This window comes from Oratosquilla oratoria, chromosome 12 (genome assembly GCF_046742065.1).
Source record: "Oratosquilla oratoria isolate Oo_2021 chromosome 12, ASM4674206v1, whole genome shotgun sequence".
Taxonomy (NCBI): domain Eukaryota; kingdom Metazoa; phylum Arthropoda; class Malacostraca; order Stomatopoda; family Squillidae; genus Oratosquilla; species Oratosquilla oratoria.
Window position 1 is genome coordinate 23,632,541 of NC_134788.1, and position 23,514 is coordinate 23,656,054.

Sequence of the window (23,514 nt, forward strand, 5' to 3'; positions counted from 1 at the left end):
CTATGCTATTTTCAGACAAATTTCAGAATACACATTTTGTTGTGAAATCTTATATTTACTTTAACTGTGTAGTAATTTTACTTTGAAGAAAATTATACTCCACTTTTCTAAAGAATGTGAACGAAAAATAAAGTATTGCACTTTGTATTTTGTTTATGTTTCATAAACCAAATACAAGATGCCAGATGTCGCCATGGTTACCCTTCGTCGCCCAGAATCTCAGGCCGGCCGTGATTGTGAGAAATAGAAATTACTTACATTTTTTCACATTTTAAATGCACTCTATCGTACCACCGGTATAGGAGCAGACAAAAGTGATCGTTCTTTATGTTTCTAGTTAAAGTTAGGTGTGAAATGCACTTTGAATATGGAATGGTCGCCAGCTGAAAGAATTAGTCATCTACAGGTAGGTCACATTCGGGGGCAACGCACTTTGAGAAACTATAAACAAACTCAGGTTCTATCTCATATGCGATATCAAGTTGATGGTGGGCTGTTGTCATTTGGCTGTTATGGGAGGCCATAATAGTGGATGATAACTGTTGTTTTATATGAGGTATATGTTTACGAAAAATAATAAAAGCATCCTCGTGTACTACTTAAATTGAAGCATCGCTGTTGTCTATTGCATAAAATGAGCTGGTGATGAAATGTATGGAATTGTGTTAGTACTGATGTGTTCTCCGTGTAAGTTTCAATTAAGATTCGTTCATGGAGCACTATAATGGTCAATTTTATATCCAAAATCCATGTTAAATGTATATTTCTGTATTAACCTAATTGGAGCATACAAAACAGGGAGTGATGCTGGAAGCATCTTGCCTTTAATTTTCTATTTATCAAATGTAACTTTGAATTCGTTTATGGTTTCTAAGTTGGTGTAGGCTGTTCCAGAAGTTCATGGATGTGTGTGGGAAACTATTTTTTTATTTTTTATTATTGTTCTTCAGACATATGAGGTTTTTCGGTTTATTTCCATGCCTCGGTCTGTTATCCAATGACTTGGATACATGGCTAGGTCCCTTCTGTTTATATTGCCTTGATCTTATTTATGTTTTATTTCGTGTGGAGACCATGTCAATACTTCATATTCCAGTTGAGCACAGATTATGCTCCTTGTGATTTTTTTTATCTTTTTATTTATCGTCTATTAATATATCATTATTATATGCTCCCCCCCTTTCAAGAAATATAAATATCTGGTCCTTCACTTTTGCTATTATAATTTATTTAATTTCTTATCGAATTATTCAGGGACCAGTGCAAGTGGGGCACTGTAAAGTGACTCATTTTCGCCTATCTTCAAAATACTCGCCTCTCGTAAAAATAAATAAATAAGAATCTTTATATCGTGTAATAGTACAGTTTGCATCATTTCTAATTTTGCACACATACATCACCTATGAGTGCCCACCCCCCCATAATGAATGATAATAATCAGTTTATTTGGTATTGAATCAATATACATGAAATGCAGATAATGAAAAGAACCCATAGTTCAAAATAAAAATTACAATTGCCAAGGATAACACAAAAAAGTATGTAAGCTTATTTCCATTGTGGTCCTCTGACTGTGTTTCTACACTAAGTTACACAGACAACATGTGTAGGGGTTAAGGGGACCAGAGACAGTCTTGAGACATGAGTAATACCAATCAGGACACATATGATACATAAACATGATTATTATAGATTTGCTAATATTACTAAAATGTTTGTAACACGTAGGATATTGAGACCAAAACTTGAGCGCCATCACAATAAGGAACATTGCATGATGCATCAGAAACAACAAAATATTACTAAAAGGAACCAAAACAGTATGAGTGAGTACCAGATCAGTGTAGTACCATTAGTGATACACTACATTATTTTACTGCTGTAGCAGCAAGTGTAGGACAATAAAGGGGGGCGGGGGTCCATTCCAGGGTAAGAGTAAATATCAAGTACCACAGGACAGAAGGTAGCAGGCCATCAACAATATCAACATGTTGTTATAGTGAATGCTACATGGTATCTTGGGTCACCTATTAATTAATTCCAAAAGTAACTGTACCTCAGGACGGAGTGGGCAATTACACATTAGTTTGAGCACCAGGAAGTAGTACATTATAACCTGAAACACCAGAAGTAGGGTACAGGGGACCAGTACTCGTATGAGTAAAACAACAAGGAGCTTGAGGGAAAGGTCCAATTACCTTGTTGCCTGGTGCCCTGATTCACCAGGCTTGTATTATGATCAGATCATAACTGTTCTCGGACCATACCTGAGACATATACCATACTATGACAAAGATGGAAACCAGTTTTGAACATCAAACATTGTTATACTAAGCTAAAACTCTGAAGGACAAAAAGGGAGGTCAGAACAGTTATGAATGAACGCAGATTTGGATGGTATTACTCATGGAGTCATGTACCCCTCACTAGGCTAGTAGTACATAAAATCAAGGCTGTTTTCAGTCCATAGCTGAGGCATATAGTAATCCTTGACTTTTTTCATGAAAGTAACCTTGCTCTCTGACTGCTTAATCCAGGGGTTCCCAAAGTGGTCGATATCGACCCCCAGGGGTCGATGAGACCATCCAAGAGGTCAAAAGGGGGTCAGTAGATTGCTAGGGGGTCAATATCGACCCCTAGGGGTCGATGAAACCATCCAAGGGGTTGAAAGGGGGTCAAAAGGCAGTTTTTAAAATTAAATGGTTAGCATGAAATGATCCTGTTCTCTTCCCGTACTGAAAGAGTGAGAATAATCAACCAACCAATATCTAAACTTAAAGAAAAACCATGTCAGTTCACTCGAGTCGAAAATCCTCCCCATTCTGTGTATGTAGGGAGAAGCTCACATACACACAACCACATCATGAATGAACATCAAGATGACGAGCTTGTGTAATATTATTGACTTGAATATTACTTATAGTAATATAATAAAGAATATATAATATAAATATTTTAAAACACTTATGTCTATATATATGCGAAAGTGTCTGTATCATTATTGGAATGCTGTCACCTTGATGAATGTTGTCATTTAGCCCTTTTATAACGGATCAAAATGATGATAATAACACTATTGATAATTAAAATTATACTAATAATAATAAAAATAACAATAGTGATATGGATAATAACAACTATAATGATAATGACAATATTACTACCATTGATAACAATAACAACACCAATAATAATAAACTGACATAATTCTTGAATTAATAGTTAGGGGGTCTATAGAAAATCTTAAACTTTACTAGGGGGTCAATGAGCTGAAAAGTTTGGGAACCACTGGCTTAATCTATTTGAATTCTTTACTGTTGATTTGGGAGCTAAGAAATATACTAGGAAATATAAATATACTGAAATGGAAATTTCGTAATTGTTTGATTTGCTACTTTTGGGTAATGATAAGTATTTATGACAATGCGTACATTTGTGTAAGTAGCATAAAAGTTTTTCTAGTTTAAGTGAAGTGATTGGGCTAGCCTAGCTTTGGCTATGGAGGTGCTGTGTCAAAGGATTACAAAGGAGGAGCATGCCGACAGGAGACCTTTTGGTCCGTAACTAAGTCAGATGCAAAAAATATATATATAATAATGATAAATAAACAAAAATTATAATATAAAAAGAAATAAATAAATAAAATAAGCAAATGAATAAATAGGTGTCTTGCTGCGTTGTTTCTGATCTGGGCAGGGACAGCCCTTCATCCACAAGAAATAAATACAGTGAAACCTCTCAATAACGGACATTAATTAGCTGTGTTTGCATTGTTTTCGCTGTGTTTTCAGTTTTTTGTGTGGCATAGTGATTGTACGCACTCAACAAAAACACCGCAAACTCATCTAATTAACATCCGTTAACGAGAGGTCTCACTGTACGGGTGAAATTCTTGCGGGCAGCATCAGCTGCCTGGTGTATGATGATTCGATGATGCACAGCAATACTCGCGTTATACAATATAAAGTTGTATTGCTCATTCTCTTTCATTCTGAATATTAATAACCACATGTACTAAAGGCTTTTCCCCTGTAAAATTACGAGAATGTTGCTTGCGCTTTGGTAATGAGGGAGTGAAGGAGACTCGAGTGAATTTGGTGGGTTTATTCTGGTAGGCTGGATCAGCGGGCAGGGCGCTGCGCCCTGCCCTGAACACCAAAGTGACCGCAGAGTGACCTGAGTCACAACCCACTTGTGGCAAGTACAGAATAGAAATGGGCTGGACACCCAAACCTGGCGTCCTTATATACACGTTATGCGTATGGTAAAGAAGCACATAACCCATCTTGACCGAAACATGGCTCGGCAGGGCCTAGGTTGTGCTTTCATGAGGATATATATGCACATAGTACAGGAGTAATATATAGACTTAACCTACACAAATATAATACAAGGCCAAAGGCCAGCTATTTCTACACAACATATAAATTTCCTGTCCCTTCCACTTCTGCAGCGGCGATGCTATAAGCCAAAATACCACGTTGAAGCACATGTGGGGGACTTTGTTCACCACACCCCCTTAAAAGGGAAGTAGCCAAAAAACCAAGGTATAAAATCCATTCACACTCATTCCATTCCCAACATACTCCACTCTCATCCACCCCTTTCCCTCCCTCCCCCTCTCTCTTTTTTTTTTAATCACCTTCTGGATGACGAGTCATCGATGTATCTCGCCCACTGCCCTGGGTTAGAAGCAGTGCTGGAATACACAGCACATCCACAGCAAGGCTGCCTCAATAAATTTGCTACCCCCTTCTCCGTCCCATCATGCAGAAAAGGAGATGGAGGGAAATCCCTTCGGCCTACATCAATTTATTTCTCGCACACTCCCTCACCTACTCCCCCTCATGCATCACAACATCATCCATATACAACCATTCTCCATTCAACCCTATCTTCTGTCTTATCCCGTCCTTCTTCAACAGACATTCCCCTCTTTCCCAATGCCCCTTTCACCCCATCCATCCATCTCATCCTAGGTCGTCCCCTCATGTTCACTCCTTCCACCTCTGCCTTCCACACCTCTTTTACTAGTCTTTCTTCACTCATTCTTTCCATTTGTCCAACCATCCCAATACTCTCTCATCAACCCTATCTCTCAACTCCCTTTCCACCCCCATTCCTCTCCTCACCTCCTCATTTCTCATTCTATTTAGCCTAGTAACCCCTATCATACTTCTCAGGCACCTCATCTCAAACACATACAAACTCCTACTCTCTTCCTCTCGTATACTCCATGTGTCTGCCCCATATAGTGCTGTCAGCACAATCACCCCTTCATAAATCTCCTATTAGCATCCATTCCCAAATGTCTATTTCTCATTACATTTTTTAATCCCCCAAGGCATTTACTCGCTTCTCTCAATCTACATTCTACCTCCACTCCTTCCTTTCCCGCCACATTCGCACCCAAGTATCTAAAACTGTCCACTTCTTCCAGTCTCTCTCCCTTAATACTCGCTTCCAGTCTGCTGCCACTTTCTCCCCTTGTACATCTCATCACCTTTTACCCACATTCATCTTCAACCACCTTTCACACACCTTCCCAAACTCTGTCACTAACTTCCTCAATCCCTCCTCTGATCCTGCTACAAGCACAGTGTCATCAGCAGACAACAACTGGTGTATCTCCCACTTTTCTCCATTTTCTTTAACCATCTCCAATCCCTGACCCACTACCATTTACCTCTTGCACCACCCCATCCATGTACAAGTTGAACAGCCAGGGCAGCATAACACATCCCTGATGAAGCCCCACCTTTACCTCAAACCACTCACTCTCCATTTTTAATCCTAACACAAGGTCTACTTCTCTCATAAAAACTCTTGACTGCTCTTAAAAGCTTTCCTCCTATCCCATATATTTACAATACCTCCCACAGTGCCTTCCTGTCTATTTTGTCAAAAGCCTTTTCCAAATGCATAAAAGACCAAAAAGCATCCTTACCTTTTCCTAAAGCTTTCTCACATATCTGTCTAACCACAAAAATCTGATCTACACAACCTCTACCCGTCCTAAATCCACACTGTTCCTCACCAATTACTCCCTCTGTTCCTCTCCTAATCCTCTCAATCAAGATCCTCCCATAAGCCTTCCCAACTACACACAACAAGCTGATCCCTCTGAAACTACTACACTCACACTTGTCCCCCTTTCCCTTGTAAAGTGGAATTATACAGGCACTCCTCCAGTCCTATGGCACTCTACCCTCTCTTAAAAAAAATCATTTAATAACCTCACCATCCAGTCCACCATCACTGTACCTCCATTTTTCAGACATTCTTGATGACATCCATCCAACCCAGGTGCCTTACCTGCTCTCATCATCTTAACAGCTGCCTTCATTTCATCTTTCCCTATTTCTCCTCTATTTTCCTCACTCATCACGGTCATTTTCTTAACACTTCCCACTACAACTACCTTTCCCTCCCTATCCTCCTTCACATTTACCAACTCGTTAAAATGCTCTGCCCATCTTCCTCTTACTGCCTTCTATTCCATTATCATCTCTCCATCTGCATCTTGCCTTTTCTTCTCTACTTGATTCACCTCCTCTTCCTCGCTTTTTTTTTTTTTTTTTTTATGAAGCGGGCTTGCTGTGGATGTGCTGTGTCTTACGACACTTCTTCTCACCCAGGGCAGGGGGCAAGATGCAAGGATGACCCATCATACAGAAGGAGCCAAGATAAGAGGGAGTGGGTGGGAGTGGTTTCTATGCCTTTTTTTTTTTTTTTTTTTTTTTTTTTTTTTTTTTTTTTTACCTCCCACGTAAGGGGGAAAAAGCCTTTCGTATATGTATGTATGTACTCTTACCCCATTTCACACCTGCTCTCCTCTTTGCCTCCTTTACCTTATGCTTTAGGTCTCTTTTCTTTGTACCTCTCATATGATTCCCTCATCCTATTGTGTAACCAGTCTGTGAAATCTCATTTCTTCTCTTCTACAACCTTCTTTGCTTTCTCACCCCACCAATCAATACCCTTCCTTCTATTTCCCAATGCCTTCTTTGTTCCACACACCATCTTTGTATACCTTGTGACTCCCTCCTTGAACCATCCCCATTCCTCCTCCACTCCTAGTTCTACTCTATCCTTCACTCCCTCCCACTCCTCTCTCAGTTTTTTCTTATACTCCTTCTCCTTTTCTTTCTCATTTAAGCAGTTCACTCTAAGCACCTCCCTACCTTCTGTCCTTTTCCTCTTTCTCCATCTATCCTCCACTCTCAACTTACCTTCCACCAAAAAATTATCTGATATTCCCCCACTCTCTCCCCATAGAACATGTACATCCTTAACTCTTCTTATTATATTCCTATTTACCACTATATAGTCCATTAACACTCTACCACCCTTCCATCCACCAACCTCTCCCATGAGTACTTATGCTTGACTTTCTTCCTAAACACTGTATTTGTTATCAACTCTCTAGACACATCTCCACCATCAACTCTCCACTACAATTTTTTCCTAGAATTCCAGTTCTCAACCACTCTGTCTATTGGTTCATTTCCTACCCTAGCATTAAGGTCTCACAATACCACTACATTGACATTTCTCCCTAATCCCTCTATGCACTCATTTAAATCCATCCAAAAAGCCTCCCTTTCCTCTACACTCTTCTCACTACCAGGCCCATAAGCACTTACAAAATCCCACATCTCCCCAGCTTCACCTTCATCCACATTAACCTTGAAGAAACCTCCTTTCACTCCAATACACACTTATCTATCCTTTTACTTACTAGTATAGCCACCCCTTCTCTCCCTTGTCCTCTCTACACTCCTGAGAACCTCCCAACTACACTCCCAAACTCACACTCGCCCGTCCCTCTCAACTTAGTTTCACTTAGTGCCAACACATCCATCTTTCTTCTTGCAAACATACTGCCTATCTCTTCCCTTTTACCCTCATCTGTACTACATCTAAACATTAAAAGACCCAAACTTCAGGGTACTAGTTGGAAAACTCAAAGACCCTCTTATGGCTTTACTTTTTTTATGAATGTCCCCTTTGGGGCTACAGGGAGAAGGATGCCTAGTCCTATCCCTGTCCCGGTTTTTGTCGCCTCGTATGATTCAAGTGGGAATACTTGGTGGCAGTATTCTTTTCCCCCACCACAGGGTTACCCCACCACAGAAAATATAATCAAGATGTAGACGTCATCATTTTGAAGGGGCTAAGGTTCGTTTTGTTCGTTGTGATTATCACTCAACAATGAATGTTCATGGTTCAATGATGATTGTCAAATAATTGTCTAGAGCACTAAAACTGTTTTTGAATGGGGCTGTTTTGCTCTGAGTTACAAAGTGCAAGGTTAATCATTTTAACTGAACCTGCCAGCGTGTTTACCCAAATATGATGCCAGATTTAATGCATGTCACCCGCCATTGGCTGTGCTAGGCTAATAATTGCACTGAGCAACACATACCTTTAGCTGGCTACCTTCCTTATAAGGGGTGGGATCTTTTGGTATGTGGATAAAATTTTGTAGTGGAAACAAAAATGGTAATCCAAAATTTCAGCCCAAAGTTTCAGGGACACAGCCTCACTTTACATTCATTCTTATGCAAAATTCACATTGTACCAAAATTACATATAGTGTCTCCAAACAACGTATAGTCCTCATCTTCCCGTCCGTATTTTTTGCGTCAACTGCAGACTTGTGAGAGTAGCCTGTCATACCTTTATGTCATTCATGTAGAAGAGGAATTCCCTAGGATAACACTTCGCCCCATGCTATGCAACACATTATGGAAGACTGCATTGCACACAATCATGCATGCCAACAGCACCATATACATTGTATAAGGAATTTGTTGGGAAAACCTGGTTCTAGTCATGGCATTCATTTGCAGGGTCCCGACAAGGGCAGGGCCGGGGGGTGGTGGGTTCACTTTTGATGAAAAGAAAGTAAAGCAAATTCCCCCTAATGTACTTTTAATGCAGGATTTATTTATCACGAGTTGTGTGTATGAATGATGCGTGTATAAACATTGTTTTGTGGATGAATGTTACATGTGAATCGTGCTGTAAGTGACCATCAGATGTAGAAGGTGGTGATGGTAGTGTTGGGGGGGTGGGGGCATTTCGACTCGCCCCAGGGCGGCACTTACCCATGTCAGGGCCCTGCCTGCCATCAGAGAGATGGGACTGCTCTTCCAGATGATCTAGAGAACAGTAACAAAACTTGAAGGCTTCTGTTAGTCACTACCCTGCATCCTCATGTCTTATCCTTTGCTACTAATCCCTTTTCTTCAGGAAATCTTTCATGTCTTGAAATAGTTTGCCACAAAGACCTCATATATGCTTCAGTTGTGATAGTGAATTGTGAGGCCTCTTGTTAATCTCTTCAATACAAGTCAAATCCTCACGGTAGCATTAGCTGCCAGATGTGTGATGATATATCGCAATACTTGCATTATAAGATTTATAGTCACAGCTGTATTACTCGTTATCTTTCACTCTGAATGTTAATAACCACAGAAAATATGACCAGGCCAGTTCACAGAATATGGAAGTCACTCGGCTACAACTGCAAAATAATTATAGTCAAGATGCCGTCGCCAGCATCCTCATGATGCCTACATAGGCATCATCATATAAAAGGGGTTAAAGGGCATCTTAAGGTTGAATACACAATGTGTCCAGATCTTCTTTTGTGGATATTGACTAGTTTGGAGTGAAAGGTAGATGTATTCACCATACATGATTTTCTAGTTCAGAAACTAAATTTTTTAGTTCAGAAACTAAATTTTCCATCCCTTTATTTTCATCTTTTGAAGGTATTCAATCTACTAATCTTTTACAATTCTCTCACATAATTTTACTTCCTCTTTTGTGGTTCGGTACCACCTACTGAAAGGGGAAAAAAATGTGTTACACTACATAAAAATCTTCAACAACCTACCATTTTATGAACATTGTCTCATATCCCCCAAACCACACAACTTGTTTCACTGCTGCCCTTGCAACATGCTTGCCAAGAAAAACAACAAAATGTTTGATGATCAAACAGCACCAGAAAAATATGACGTCATCAGTCCTCCTCCTCGAGGAGGACTGATGACGTCATATTTTTCTGGTGCTGTTTGATCATCAAACATTTTGTTGTTTTATTATGATTTTTTGTTTTATTTGACCAAATGACAAGACATCTTGTCATCGGAGTTTAATGGGTTAAAGTGTTTTGTGTCCTGCCTGCGTCAAACAAGATTGGATGATGTACATTCAGATCACATGACAGTGTGTGGTTTGTTAATGAGTTGAGTTGTTGGAGTTAAGAACATTAAAACAACCAATATTATCAATGGTTACCAAGTCTTTTCCATTTGTTAACCACTGTTGGTAAACCAGTTCTTGCCAATTTCCTTCTTAAACCTAAATTTGTCCAAGTTAAGCCCTTAACTAAGAATCCTACCTTACTGTCTTAATACAATGACCTTGCCTGCATCACCCTTGCTAAAGCCCTTGACCCATTTGAATACCTTTATTAGATCACCCCACACTTTTTGTGTCTTAGGAATGTAAATTTCTAAGCCCTTGTATTTATTTATTTTAGTTATTAATTTATCATTATTATTATTATTATTATTATTTTTTTTTTTTTTTTTTTTTTTTTTTTTTTTTTTTTTTTTTCATTCTCCTATGTGATGATACTAGTGAATAAATATCCATTATATAGGATGGAGACTAAAACTGTATCACATAGTCAATGATGATGGGTCAAACCAATGCCAGATAGAATTTAATAACTACATCTGCACTGAGGGATAAAATCACAAGGGATTTAGTGGGTGATATGTATGTGTTTGTGATGTTATAAGATATTTTCTTTGTGTTTGGGTTGTGTTTATTCCTGTTTTGGTGTCTGTGAGTGTTTGCTTAGTTTCTCTTGTTTTGTTTGAGGTCATTTTTCCATGCTATATATAACATGAACTACGAAGGCTTTTTGTGGCATATGACGGAAATGAATATTTTAATATTGGTCTCTGGATCGAGGGAAAATATATGCTAATTGAGTTGTCATTACCAAGCTTACCTTGGGTGGGAGTGGTTTTTATGCCTTTGTTTTTTGGCTACCTCCCTTATAAGGGGAAGCCTTTGGTGTATGTACTGTATGTATAATACAAAGATCTAGCTGGTAAGCACAGAGGAGGAATACTTCGTCATGCAATGATAGACCAAGGAAGGAAGTGCAATTTTGGATTACTAATTATCAGAAACTTTTTCTCTCTCTCTCTCTCTCTTTCTCTTTTATTTTTTATTTCATTTTGTATTTTTTATTTATTTATTTTTTTTTTTTTTTTTTTTTTTTTTTTTTTTTTTGAGTGTTTGTTTTTGCTGTTCATTATGGATCCCAAGCATAAAATAGACTCCTCTGATAGCAGTACACCAAAGAAAAAGACAGCAATGAACCATGGAAGGTTCGTACTAAAGTTAGTTCGGTGTACAGTGTTGTGTAGGAATGCTCCATCGTAACTTGAGGATCCCCTGTATGTATTTGCAGCTTTGTCTGAAGGCTGCAGATCTTCTGCAAGAAAGATCAGGGACAAGAGATTGTTTGGTTTCATCCTTGTCAGATAACACCCACAGCCTAGAGTAACTCCCGAGAGTCCACATGTGAAGATAGGGTGGGGGCTGTCCACTGTGGAACGTGACTGACTACAGCTACATGTGTTTTCCTAGTTGTATTATATGGGAAGGGGAGCTGTGCTCGTGGTGACCCATCTTTGTATCTCGCAACATTTAGTATGTTCTTAAATTCTTGAATGGTGTTTGTACACACTATTGTTCCGTCCAATTTGTTCCAGACACCACCACTCTGTGTGGAATTTTCTCTCTCTCTCTCTCTCTCTCTCTCTCTCCAGATCTCTTCTATAACCATCCTTTTTGAGTTTCTTTTCATGTCCTCTTGTTTTTCTTTTATCCCACTGTAATAAATCTTCTCTGTCAAGGACTTCCATGCCTTTCATGATTCAGTAAATAGCCAATAGATTGCCTCTTTCTCTTCTTTGTTCCAGGGTTGGTAGTTCCAGTTTAGCCAATCTTTGTTCGTATGTCAATTTTGAAAGTGTCAGGGCCACCTTTGTCATTGCTCTTTGGATTCATTCTATTTTCCTTATATTCTTTTTTGTACTGGGTGTCCATAGTGTTGCAATGTACTCCAATTTTTTTTTTTTTTTTTTTTTTTTTTTTTTTTTTTTTCCATTACCTCATCCAAGTAAGTAAAAGTCATTGGTGATAATTACTCCCAGGTCCTTTTTGGAACTAACTTTCTTTACTTCCTTTGCACCAATTTTATATTATCCTGATATAATATAATTTTTTTTTTACTTTTTCCAAATTCCATTATAGTGCATTTCTTAATGTTGAAGTTCACTTCCTACTTTTGACTCTGTCCAGGTCTCTCTGTAGCAATTCTCTCTTTTTCCATACTTTCTTTAGTAGTTTTGCATCATCTGCAAAGAAGTTCATGTAACATTCTACATCTTCATCCATGTCATTTACATATATAGCAAACATCGTAGCCAATACTGAACCCTGTGGGACTCCACATATCATTTCTTCCCAGGTAGAGTTTTTATCTCTGAGCACCATTCATTTCTCTCCCATGTGTGAGTGCCAGGCAGCTTTATTAAGTAAAGAACCTTGAGATTTTTTCTTTTTCTTCTTCGTAATGCCAAATAATTTTATTTGTCAATGGAAGGCAGTATTGTTTACCACAACGGAACCTCTACTTGCTGAATATCAGGCCAATTTCTGGAGAAATAGGTCCATGGTGGATCAGATCTTCGTGTTAAGGGGAAGTTATCGAAAAGGAGATGGGGGGAGGGGTTCCTCAAGACAGCCATATTATATTTGTGGACTTTAAGCAAGCATGTGACGCACAGTGAAAGCCTAGGAAGACCTTGGATGGTTATGGGACTCCAGCTAAACTTATTTGCATCATCCAGGCTTTTTATAGTGAGGATGAGTGGCATATACAGCGATCCATACCCCCATGCAATCTAGAGTTAGCTAGGGGTACCTGGCCCTGGAGTGGAGACATTCACTCAACATAGCGATGACAACATGCCACAATTAGAACAGTCCTGGAATTTTCTTGAGTACTGTAAATGAAAATAAAAGCCAAAATAGTGCAAATGCACAGAAAATTACAACTCTCAGAATGAGAATGTAACAGGTTTTTCTCTTAAAAGGGTCTACAAGTTTGTATTTTTGGGCTCACAAGTGACACCAAATAATGACTTCAGTAGAGAGGCTTAGGCACCTTAACTTACACTCTCTGGAAAGACGCAGAGTGCGGGGTGATCTAATAGAGGTGTTCAAGTGGATCAAAGGCTTTAACAAGGATGATGCAAACAAGGCCATCATATTAAAACAACAGGGCAGGACTCGCAGTTATGGATTTAAACTAGACAAATTTAGATTTAAGAAGGAAATAGGCAAGAATTGGTTTACTAATAGGGTGATCAACAAATGGAATAGACGTAGTAACCATGTAGTGAGCGCTGAAACTATCAGCTGTTTTAAGAAACAATTAGACAACTTTATGGATGGGGATGACAGGTGGTGATGGATACGGAGCTGCCTTGTGTAGGCCTTATGGTCTCTTGCAGTCTCCTTCATTCTTATGTTCTAATGTTGAGTGCTGAATTAGCTCTACCAATATGGTTGTCCTTGCCTTCAGCAAGTTATTCCAAGAGCAAACGCTGTCAAAGAGATCAAAGCACTATTCCCAGCAGAAATCCTGCTGGTCCTTGCATATGTGAGGTAGATGTGAGATTGACATACTAAAGACAATTTGTGGCCAATTATTTGATGCAAAAATTGAGCCTCAGATGCCAGGGCCACATTTTGAGAACCAAGTCAAACTGTTACTCCCATACGATCTTCAAGGAGGAAGTGGAAGGTAGAAGACCAAGAGGCCACCCACGTACATGATGGAGGGATGTTGTGTGCCAAACTGAGACTCATTGAGAAAAGATGGAAGAGTTAGCTAAAGATTTTTGTTAGTTGGAGATGTCTTGAAGGGGCCAAGAAGATATTGTTTTGGTTGCTAGCAAATCATTTTATTTTGCTGAAGATGGGATGATGAAAGTATGGTGAAGAAGATAACCCATAGAGTGCCTTAACCCATTCAACTCCGATGACAAGATGTCTTGTCATTTGGTCAAATAAAACAAAAAATCATAAAACACCAAAATGTTTGATCAAACACCAGAAAAATATGACGTCAATCCTCGCTTCGCTCGCAGCGAAGCGAGGATTGACGTCATATTTTTCTGGTGTTTGATCAAACATTTTGGTGTTTTATGATTTTTTGTTTTATTTGACCAAATGACAAGACATCTTGTCATCGGAGTTGAATGGGTTAAGAAAGAAAACCATGGAAGAGGTGGATAGACAGTGTTAACTTCTTCAATACAAGGCAAATACTCACACACACACATAGGTTGCCTGATGTATGATGATGCACCACAGTACATGTGTTTTAAGATATAAAGTTACAGCTCTTATACTCATTCTCTTTCACCTAAAATGTTTATAACCATAAAAAACACGATCGAGGCTGTTCACAGAATACGGGGTTCACTCAACTACAGCTACAAAATAACTGTAATCAGGAAGCTAACATTGGCATCATTGTATACCCACTTGTGCCTCATGACGCCTACATAGGCATCATAGTACAGTATTCTAGGGGTTAAGAATGATCTAACCTCATGAACATTGAAGGGCCACAGGATTGGCAGCAACAAAGGATCATGTGGGTTTGTAGCTACAGGAGTGAGTGAGAGTGAAGGCAGGAGATCATTCTGAAGGGGTCATTGATGCATTATGGTCCGATTGACCCAAGTTGAGCTCTTAGGCATGGCCAGGGAAAACCCCACTGTTTATGCATCTAGTGATGACATGCTCATGGCAATTTGTCACACCGTTAGTCTGTACTGTATCTATTTGTGGAATATGTATTCATAATACAACTGTATCGTTATGAATGGTTTGGGATTTGACAGCAACCTGCCACCTGTGTCAGAGATGGGCGGCTGTGTTGCCAAGTGAAATGGAAAGTTTACAAAGTCTTTGTCTTTCCCCCAGATCCTAAGCCATTCATAATAGCATGCAGTTGTATTATGAATATATTTAATTCTACCATATATACTCCATAGATAACGTACAGACTAATAGTGAAACAAATCAACATGTGCAGGTCATTGCTAGATGTGTAAACAGTGGAGGGTTCCCCTGATCATGCCTCAAAACTCAAGTTAGGTCAGTTGGACCATATTTCCTTTGCTATGGTGATGTACTTCAATAATTTTTCTGATGACTGCCAGATACTTGGGAAGAACCTCATGTTAACCTCTTCACTCCTGGGCACATCTCACATCTGGCAGCATTAGCTGCCTGACGTGCGATGTTGCATCATAATAATCGCATTATAAAAAATAAAGTCATTGCTCAATCGCTTGTTCTCTTTCACCCGTGAATTTTGATAACCATAGAAAATATGATGAAGCCAGTTTACATAGTATGGGGGTCACACAGGTACAACTACAATAAATATAATCAAGACGCCGACGTCGGCATCATCGCGTACCCACTTGCTCCTCATGACACCTACGTAGGCATCACCGTATGGAAGTGGTTAAAGGGGCTAGAATTATTTCAATGTACATATGGCATTGGCTGCCATATGTACTATACATCAAACTACTTGCATTATGAAATATAAAGTCACTGTTGTATTACTCCTTCTCTTTAAAATGTGACCAAACCAGTTCACAGAATCCAGGAGTAACTCATGTACAGCTACAAAATTTATAATCAAGACGTGGACACCAGCATCCTTGTGTACCCACTCATGCCTCATGATGCCTATGTAAGCAGCGTCATTGTACTGAAGTGACTACTATAGTTATTACATAGTAATCTACTACCTCTTAACCCATTCAACTCCGATGACAAGATGTCTTGTCATTTGGTCAAATAAAACAAAAAATCATAAAACACCAAAATGTTTGATCAAACACCAGAAAAATATGACGTCAATCCTCGCTTCGCTCGCAGCGAAGCGAGGACTGACGTCATATTTTTCTGGTGTTTGATCAAACATTTTGGTGTTTTATGATTTTTTGTTTTATTTGACCAAATGACAAGACATCTTGTCATCGGAGTTGAATGGGTTAACGTAAGACAGTTTGATTCTGCAGGGGGCACTACCTGGAGCTGAAGGGGTCTAGCATAATTGGGCTGAACAGTTACAGGTATGTTGAATAAAATATTGACAGATTTTGAAAGATGGTGGAGAAAGAAATGAGGAAATAGTCGGAGAATTTAATGCTGAAAAATATGACGTCAATCCTCGCTTCACTCGCAGCGAAGCGAGGACTGACGTCATATTTTTCTGGTGTTTGATCAAACATTTTGGTGTTTTATGATTTTTTGTTTTATTTGACCAAATGACAAGACATCTTGTCATCGGAGTTGAATGGGTTAACGTAAGACAGTTTGATTCTGCAGGGGGCACTACCTGGAGCTGAAGGGGTCTAGCATAATTGGGCTGAACAGTTACAGGTATGTTGAATAAAATATTGACAGATTTTGAAAGATGGTGGAGAAAGAAATGAGGAAATAGTCGGAGAATTTAATGCTGACGTTCTTAATAAAGGTTATACAAAAAGGTTGAGAAAAACAATTGAAGCTGCATATATAGATATCAGTGAAAACATAAATAATAGAGAAGGATTCGTATGTCTAGCAAAACCTACCAGTCATATAATAATTTTAGAAAATGATCAAACTTGTGCATTAAGCTCTCCCAGGTAGCCCAAGAGATTAAGGCAGTGGGTATTTTTTGTCCAATTGTGATCAAATGTCGTTAGCTTTGATAAAGACACCGTGAGGTCGAAACATCAGCGTTAAATTCCCCTACTATTTTCTCATTTCTTTCTCCACCATCATTCAAAAAGTTACAGGTATCAACAGGTAGCCAAGAATTATGGGTATTTTTATGTTAGTAATATATTTTACAATTTAAGTTGCTATTGATGATGGCACAGTATCATATTAACCAAGTTTGCGAAACAAGATTTTGTAAAAGCCCACAACTTATGTTTTATAAATTTTCTTCCATCTAAGGATATTATTTTATGCAGCCAGAAACTGGACTCTGTATGATTTGGTGCTTCATTACCGAGAACTAAATTTTGGCACGGAATCTGTGCTGCAATATTAAAAGCCCATTCTCAGGTGGAATAAATTCTCTAGTATGAATCATCATACTGAAAGGTTGAAACTGTAACACCATAAATATGTTGTACCACTTTTATTTTATTTATTTATTTTTATATATATTTATTTTATATTTATATATATATATATATATATATATATATTTTTTTTTTAAGATATATCAGGAAACCAGCGTATTAACATTTTTCAGTTTATGTTGATTATCAGTCAATACCCTTACCAGATGGCTCTTACCATATATCTCTAAGATATATTGATCACAGTGTTTCACAAGCAGTGATCCCACGACATTTGATGAATGTTGGTCAGGGTAGTTTTATTTGACTTTATTACCTAATTTTGAAGTAAAGGTGGGACTTCGTCAGGGATGTGTTATGTCGCCCTGGCTTTTCAACTTATAGATGGATGGGGTGGTGCGAGAGGTGAATGCTAGGGTAGTGAGTCAGGGATTGGAGATGGTTAAAGAAAATGGAGAAAAGTGGGAGGTGAGCCAGCTGTTGTTTGCGGACAACACTGCGCTTGTGGCAGGGTCAGAGGAGGGATTGAGGAAGCTGGTGACAGAGTTTGGGAGAGTGTGTGATAGAAGAAAGCTGAAGATAAATGTGGGTAAAAGTAAGGTGATGAGATGTACAAGGGGTGAAAGTGGCAATAGACTGGAAGTGAACATTAAGGGAGAGCAACTGGAGGAAGTGGATAGTTTTAGATACTTGGGTGCAAGTGTAGCAGGAAAAGGTGGAGTGAAGGTGGAGGTAGAATGTAGATTGAGAGAAGCGAGTAAATGCCTTGGTGGTTTAAAGAGTGTAATGAGGAATAGACATTTGGGAATGGATGCGAAGAGGAGACTGTATGAAGGAGTGATTGTGCCAACAGCACTGTATGGGGCAGAAACATGGAACATAAGAGAAGAAGAGAGAAGGAGTTTGAATGTGTTTGAGATGAGGTGTCTGAGAAGTATGGTGGGGGTTACTAGGCTGGATAGAGTGAGAAATGAGGAGGAGAACAGGGGTGAAAAAGGATTTGGGAGATAGGGTTGATGAAAGAATATTAGGATGGTTTGGACACATGGAAAGAATGAGTGAAGAAAGACTAGTAAAAGAGGTATGGAAGGCAGATGTGGAGGGAGTGAACATGAGGGGACGTCCTAGGATGAGGTGGATGGATGGGGTGAAGGGGGCTTTGGGGAAGAGGGGAATGTCTGTTGAGGAAGGAAGGGAGAGGACGGAAGACAGAGGTGAGTGGAGAATGGTTGTATATGGATGATGTTGTGACTGCATGAGGAGGAATGGGCGGGGGGGTGGGGGGGGGTAGTATGTGTGAGTCAATTTTGCCGCAGCCCGAAGGGATTTCTCCCCGTCCTCGCCTTATATGCAAAGGGGGACGGAGAGGGGGGGTCGCCGATTAAATGAAGCGGCCTTGCTGTGGATGTACTGTGTCTTGCGACACTGCTTCTGACCCAGGGCGGTGGGCAGGGTGCAGGGATGACCCGTCATCCAGGAGGTGCTCAGGTGAGAGGGAGGGTGGGAGGGGTGTGGAGTGTATTTAGGGATGAAATGGGTGGGAGTGTTTTTATGCCTTTCCCTTTTTGGCTACCTCCCTTGGAAGGGGGAAAAAGCCTTGGTATATGTATGTACAATTCACATTGTAAAAAGTTTGTAGTTTTACTTGGATGATATAATATATAGTAGAAATGTTCTATTGCATTCATATCTTTTTGATAAAAAAAAATAGTGTATTTGAATAATGTGTTTTCATTTCAGATATTGCAAGACTGGACAACACCTGTGAACCATCTTACAATGACATGACTGTGGATCTGAACACCCTGAGAACTCAAAGGATGATCTCGTTTTTGTGATCCGAGAATAAATGGAATGTTTGAGCTATCATATGATAAATTCAGCATGGATGTGAATAGTCCCCAAAAGCCGAAAAATCTCAATCCACTATGCAGTGAGTTTCCGTTACCTCTTAGTACAAATGCCCAGAAAATTTCAGGAATCAAAGAGCTGACTGAAGTGTGTGCATTGTCTGATAATGAATTGTCTGAATGCTTGAATGCCCAAAAAAACTCACTCAAAAAAAGCCTTGGTTCAAATATCCAAGAGCAAACTAAAGTATGTAAATCATTAGGTGCCAAGTTGTCGTCCAGTGTATATACCAGGACAAGGCCAAGGAAAAAACTCAATCTAGGTGTCCAAGAACCGGATGACGTGTGTGATTCATCATTTAACGAATTACCCGTAAGTGTGAAGATTGAGGATGATTCAAGAGTAAAGAATATTGTGGAGATACAAGAGTTAAGTACAGTGTATAAGCCATCGCATGAAACATTTATAGGTGTGAATACCGAAGAGAGCCTGGACTTCAATTCTATCCAAGAACCCAACGAAGTTTCCAAACCATTGTATCACAAGTCGTCCAATGGTATTAGGATCCAGAAGAAGTCGAGAGAGATGATTTCTTTGATTCAAGAACAAAAAGATTCCGCAGTATATGAATCTTTCCCCCACATTTCTAGTGAAGTGCACTGCGTTAAGGAAAACACCGTTGAAGATTCTGATCCAGATCAGATTTGCGACGATTCCTGTTCTTCCCTTGAGGTTCGTTTGAGGATACACACGGAGAACCTAAGACATGAGCTTTCTTCTGAATCTCAATTGAAAACGGGGAAGAAACTACACCATTGCACATACTGTACTGCCATTTTTTTTAATGCATCATCTTTAAAGATTCACAACCGGAAACACACTGGCGAACGGCCCCACAAGTGCAACTTCTGCGAGGCTGCATTTTCGGGATCGTCCACTCTCAAGACTCACATAAGGACTCACACAGGCGAAAAGCCGTACAAATGCAATTTCTGCGAAGCGGCGTTTTCCGAGACCTCGACCCTTCGGGCACACATCCGAACTCATACAGGAGAGAAGCCGTACAAGTGTTCGATTTGTGTGGCGGCTTTCTCCCAAAGGTCGATTCTCAAGTCGCACCTTCGGACACACACCGGAGAGAAGCCTTTTAAATGTACGGTCTGTAATTCTGCTTTTTCGGAGACTTCGACGCTCAAGACCCACATGCGAGTGCACACGGGGGAAAAGCCCCACAAGTGTATGTACTGCAACACGGCTTTTTCACACGCGGCCAACCTGAAATCTCACATACGGACACACACGGGAGAAAAACCGCACAAGTGTGGCCAGTGCATGGCTGCCTTTTCCCAAGCGGCTCATCTCAAAGCGCACATGCGCACCCATACGGGAGAGAAACCGCACAAGTGTACGCTTTGCGACAGCGCCTTTTCCCGTTCGTCTCATCTCAAAGTCCACATAATGACACACACTGGGGAACGGCCCCACAAATGCGTCATCTGCAGTGCCGCCTTTTCCGAAACATCCACCCTCAAGGCTCATATTCGGACTCACACTGGAGAACGACCCCACAAGTGCACGATCTGTGACGCTGCATTTTCGCAAGGAGGAAACCTCAAGGCCCACCTTCGGACTCACACCGGCGAGAAGCCGCATAAATGCGCAATCTGTAACGCAAACTTTTCTCAGACTTCTCATCTCAAAAGACATCTAAGGCGACACACGGGAGAGAAACCCTTCCAGTGCTCGATCTGCAATAAATTCTTTTCGTTTAAATCGAGTCTAAAGATTCATCTCGGAAAACACACATTAGAAGAAAATACCCAAAATAATTCCAACAGTCAGGATTCTTTGTCTTCCGAGACACCAGGTAGGGCGGATGACGGCGAGAGCTCCCAGTCTGTCCAGGTAACTAACTTGATACGAGGTTATACGGAGAACGGTTTAGGTAAGGAGCTTCAGAGCCGTGACATAAACGGGACAAGGCTTTCTGCAGACGTGCCCGCGACGACAAATAACGGGAGTGACGAATACAGTGAGAATGGGGATGGCACATTGCATGGTTCTAGTCATGCCTCTGAGAGTGGCAAAGTAGTGAGAATGCAGGCAGAGAATAAAGAGAAGCAGACAGACAAATTAGTTACCAGGTACATAGGCGGCACTCCAGGTATTCGGCAAGAGGTAATCGAGATCAAAGTGGAAGAGCATGACTTGGACCAGGAAATGACGTGCCAGAACGACAGTGAATTTTTTATTGTATAATTTTGCGTCATATTTTTTAGCAAGGGGATTTATGCTTTGTCTCTGAACTGGGCCCAAGATTTCTTTCAATCAAATTTATTATTTCGTCCTCTTTTTTCACACAAGGAGACCTGACAACTGATAAGTGCTCCCTCAAGCTATAAATCAATAACAGGATGTCCCACAATACAATATACCGGTAGCCATCATTTTAGTTTCCAGAGATCATTAGCGGGCTCAAGAACTGTTACAAACCACTATAGGGATATGGGTTTCCAGTTATTATTGCAGGCAGAATTTAGATTGTACAAAGATAAAAAAATGATTTGGATTTTTGTATCTGTGAATGTGGATTAATAACTTTCTCTCCTGTCATTTCTCTGGAAGAATTATATTCATTGTTCTTACCCATTTGATCTTGATAATCATGACTAGACTATTCTCATTGATTATAAAAGAAAATGAATAAGAAAAGAAGATGAACTGGTTATATTGGTAAAAGCTTGCACGGAGTTCAGCAAGGATTATGATAATAGTAAATTGTTGCTTTGAGTTTCACTAAGCAGAAAAAAGCATTGCACAGCTGCCAGCAATGGTCCTCAGGCCCCTATGACAGATCTTCCCAGGAAAAAAAATTGGTTGTATTGGTGTGGGACAGACCATTATCAGCTGAAAGTAGTAAGTGGACAGGAGTATTTGCTAAATATCAGCTCTCCGTGTTTGAAAAGGTGCAAGAAGTTCAGTTGAAGGTGATAGGGAGATCTTTGGCCCAGTCCAGGGTGTCATTCCCCTCAGGGCTGCACCTCCTGATGGATATGGCAGGGCAGAGTCCTTGTCCATCATGCAAGACGACCACCACATACAGGTATCTGTCAATGGAGACAAATTAAAAAGATGGGTTGACTTACATAGTGTAGCTGTTCTCGGGAGTATAGAATAACTGATTCACCATGGATTTGCATTGCAAATTGGACTTATTTAAAATGACAGCTATTACTCTATTAGATGAAAACTCAGAGCTCATATTGCCTGCTCCATGAGTAATGCTGTGACCTTGCACATACACCCTATCCCTTTGCTCAAGGAAGAAAGTTATGGCATGTAGTATCATTGAAAGCTTTTTAAGCTGGGGGTATGGTTCCAACTAGGGACCTCAAACTTGGAACCTTGAAACACTAACCACTGTACTAATAAACATGTATATGTGTATTTACATAACTGTAATATACAGAAAGGGAGGTACACTCGTGGAGCTCTGTCTTTTATTGTCGTACATAGTTTTAAATGTACTTGTGATTCCTGCGAGCCTGAGCTTTGTCATCTTCTAAACAGTTCCAGAGTTCACATATCTGCATGGAAAACTGTTTCTTCACATCCTTCAGACGTGGTCTTTTCAATTTGTTCCCAGGACCTCACAAGATCTCCTTTCGCTTTTATCCACCCCATCAGTGACCTGAATGCTGTAGTCCAGTCCTCATATTTCTCTCCATTTAACAATGACAAATTTAGAAATTCCAGTTCTATAGTTTATTTGCAAAGCTGGGAGCCATTTCTGTTTTTTCAATGTAACTGTATTTGTATGGGGACCATAGTAACACTGCATACCCCAGTTGTACTGCTTCTTTTTATGAATTCAACATATAAAATATGAATCTTGTCCACCAGCTACTTCCTCCACTCTCTACCCGGTTTGAAATTTCTTTATGCCTTGAAGACTTCCTCACATCAAAGGAGTAAAAAAGAAATTTGAACAATTTCTTCACTTCTGTGTTTGTTTCCTTAACCCAGTGTTATTGGTCGCATCTCTTTTTCACTTTAAAATCACTTTCCTTAATAAAAAGGGATTGGTAATGAATTTCAGAATTTCAGCCTGAGTTGAACACTTTTCAAATACCTGAATGTTCACTGGAAGCTTAGATATTCCTTCACTGGGTTTCAATTTACCATTGATAGACTTGTAGAACAGTTTTGATTTATCTTTGTATACACCAATACTTTTAAAAACTCCATTCCACCTTTTCGTTATTTGTAGTTTCTAAATGCCATTTCACTTTTTTTTTTTTTTTTTTTTTTTTTTTTTTTTTTTCTATTCCCATTTGTTAATCCATGGCACATATTTGTTGACACCCAAGTTGTAAAAATCTAGAAG

At 39.7% G+C, this 23,514-nt stretch overlaps 1 protein-coding gene across 1 annotated transcript; it reads left to right on the plus strand.

Annotated features, from left to right (window-relative positions):
• Positions 1–216: 216 nt before the first annotated feature.
• Positions 217–21,844, plus strand: LOC143030605 (uncharacterized). The gene is made up of 2 exons (XM_076193769.1): positions 217–406; positions 19,017–21,844. The coding sequence occupies exon 2, from the start codon at positions 19,131–19,133 to the stop codon at positions 21,384–21,386; it is 2,256 nt and encodes a 751-aa protein (XP_076049884.1). The 5' UTR covers positions 217–406; positions 19,017–19,130; the 3' UTR covers positions 21,387–21,844.
• Positions 21,845–23,514: the final 1,670 nt, after the last annotated feature.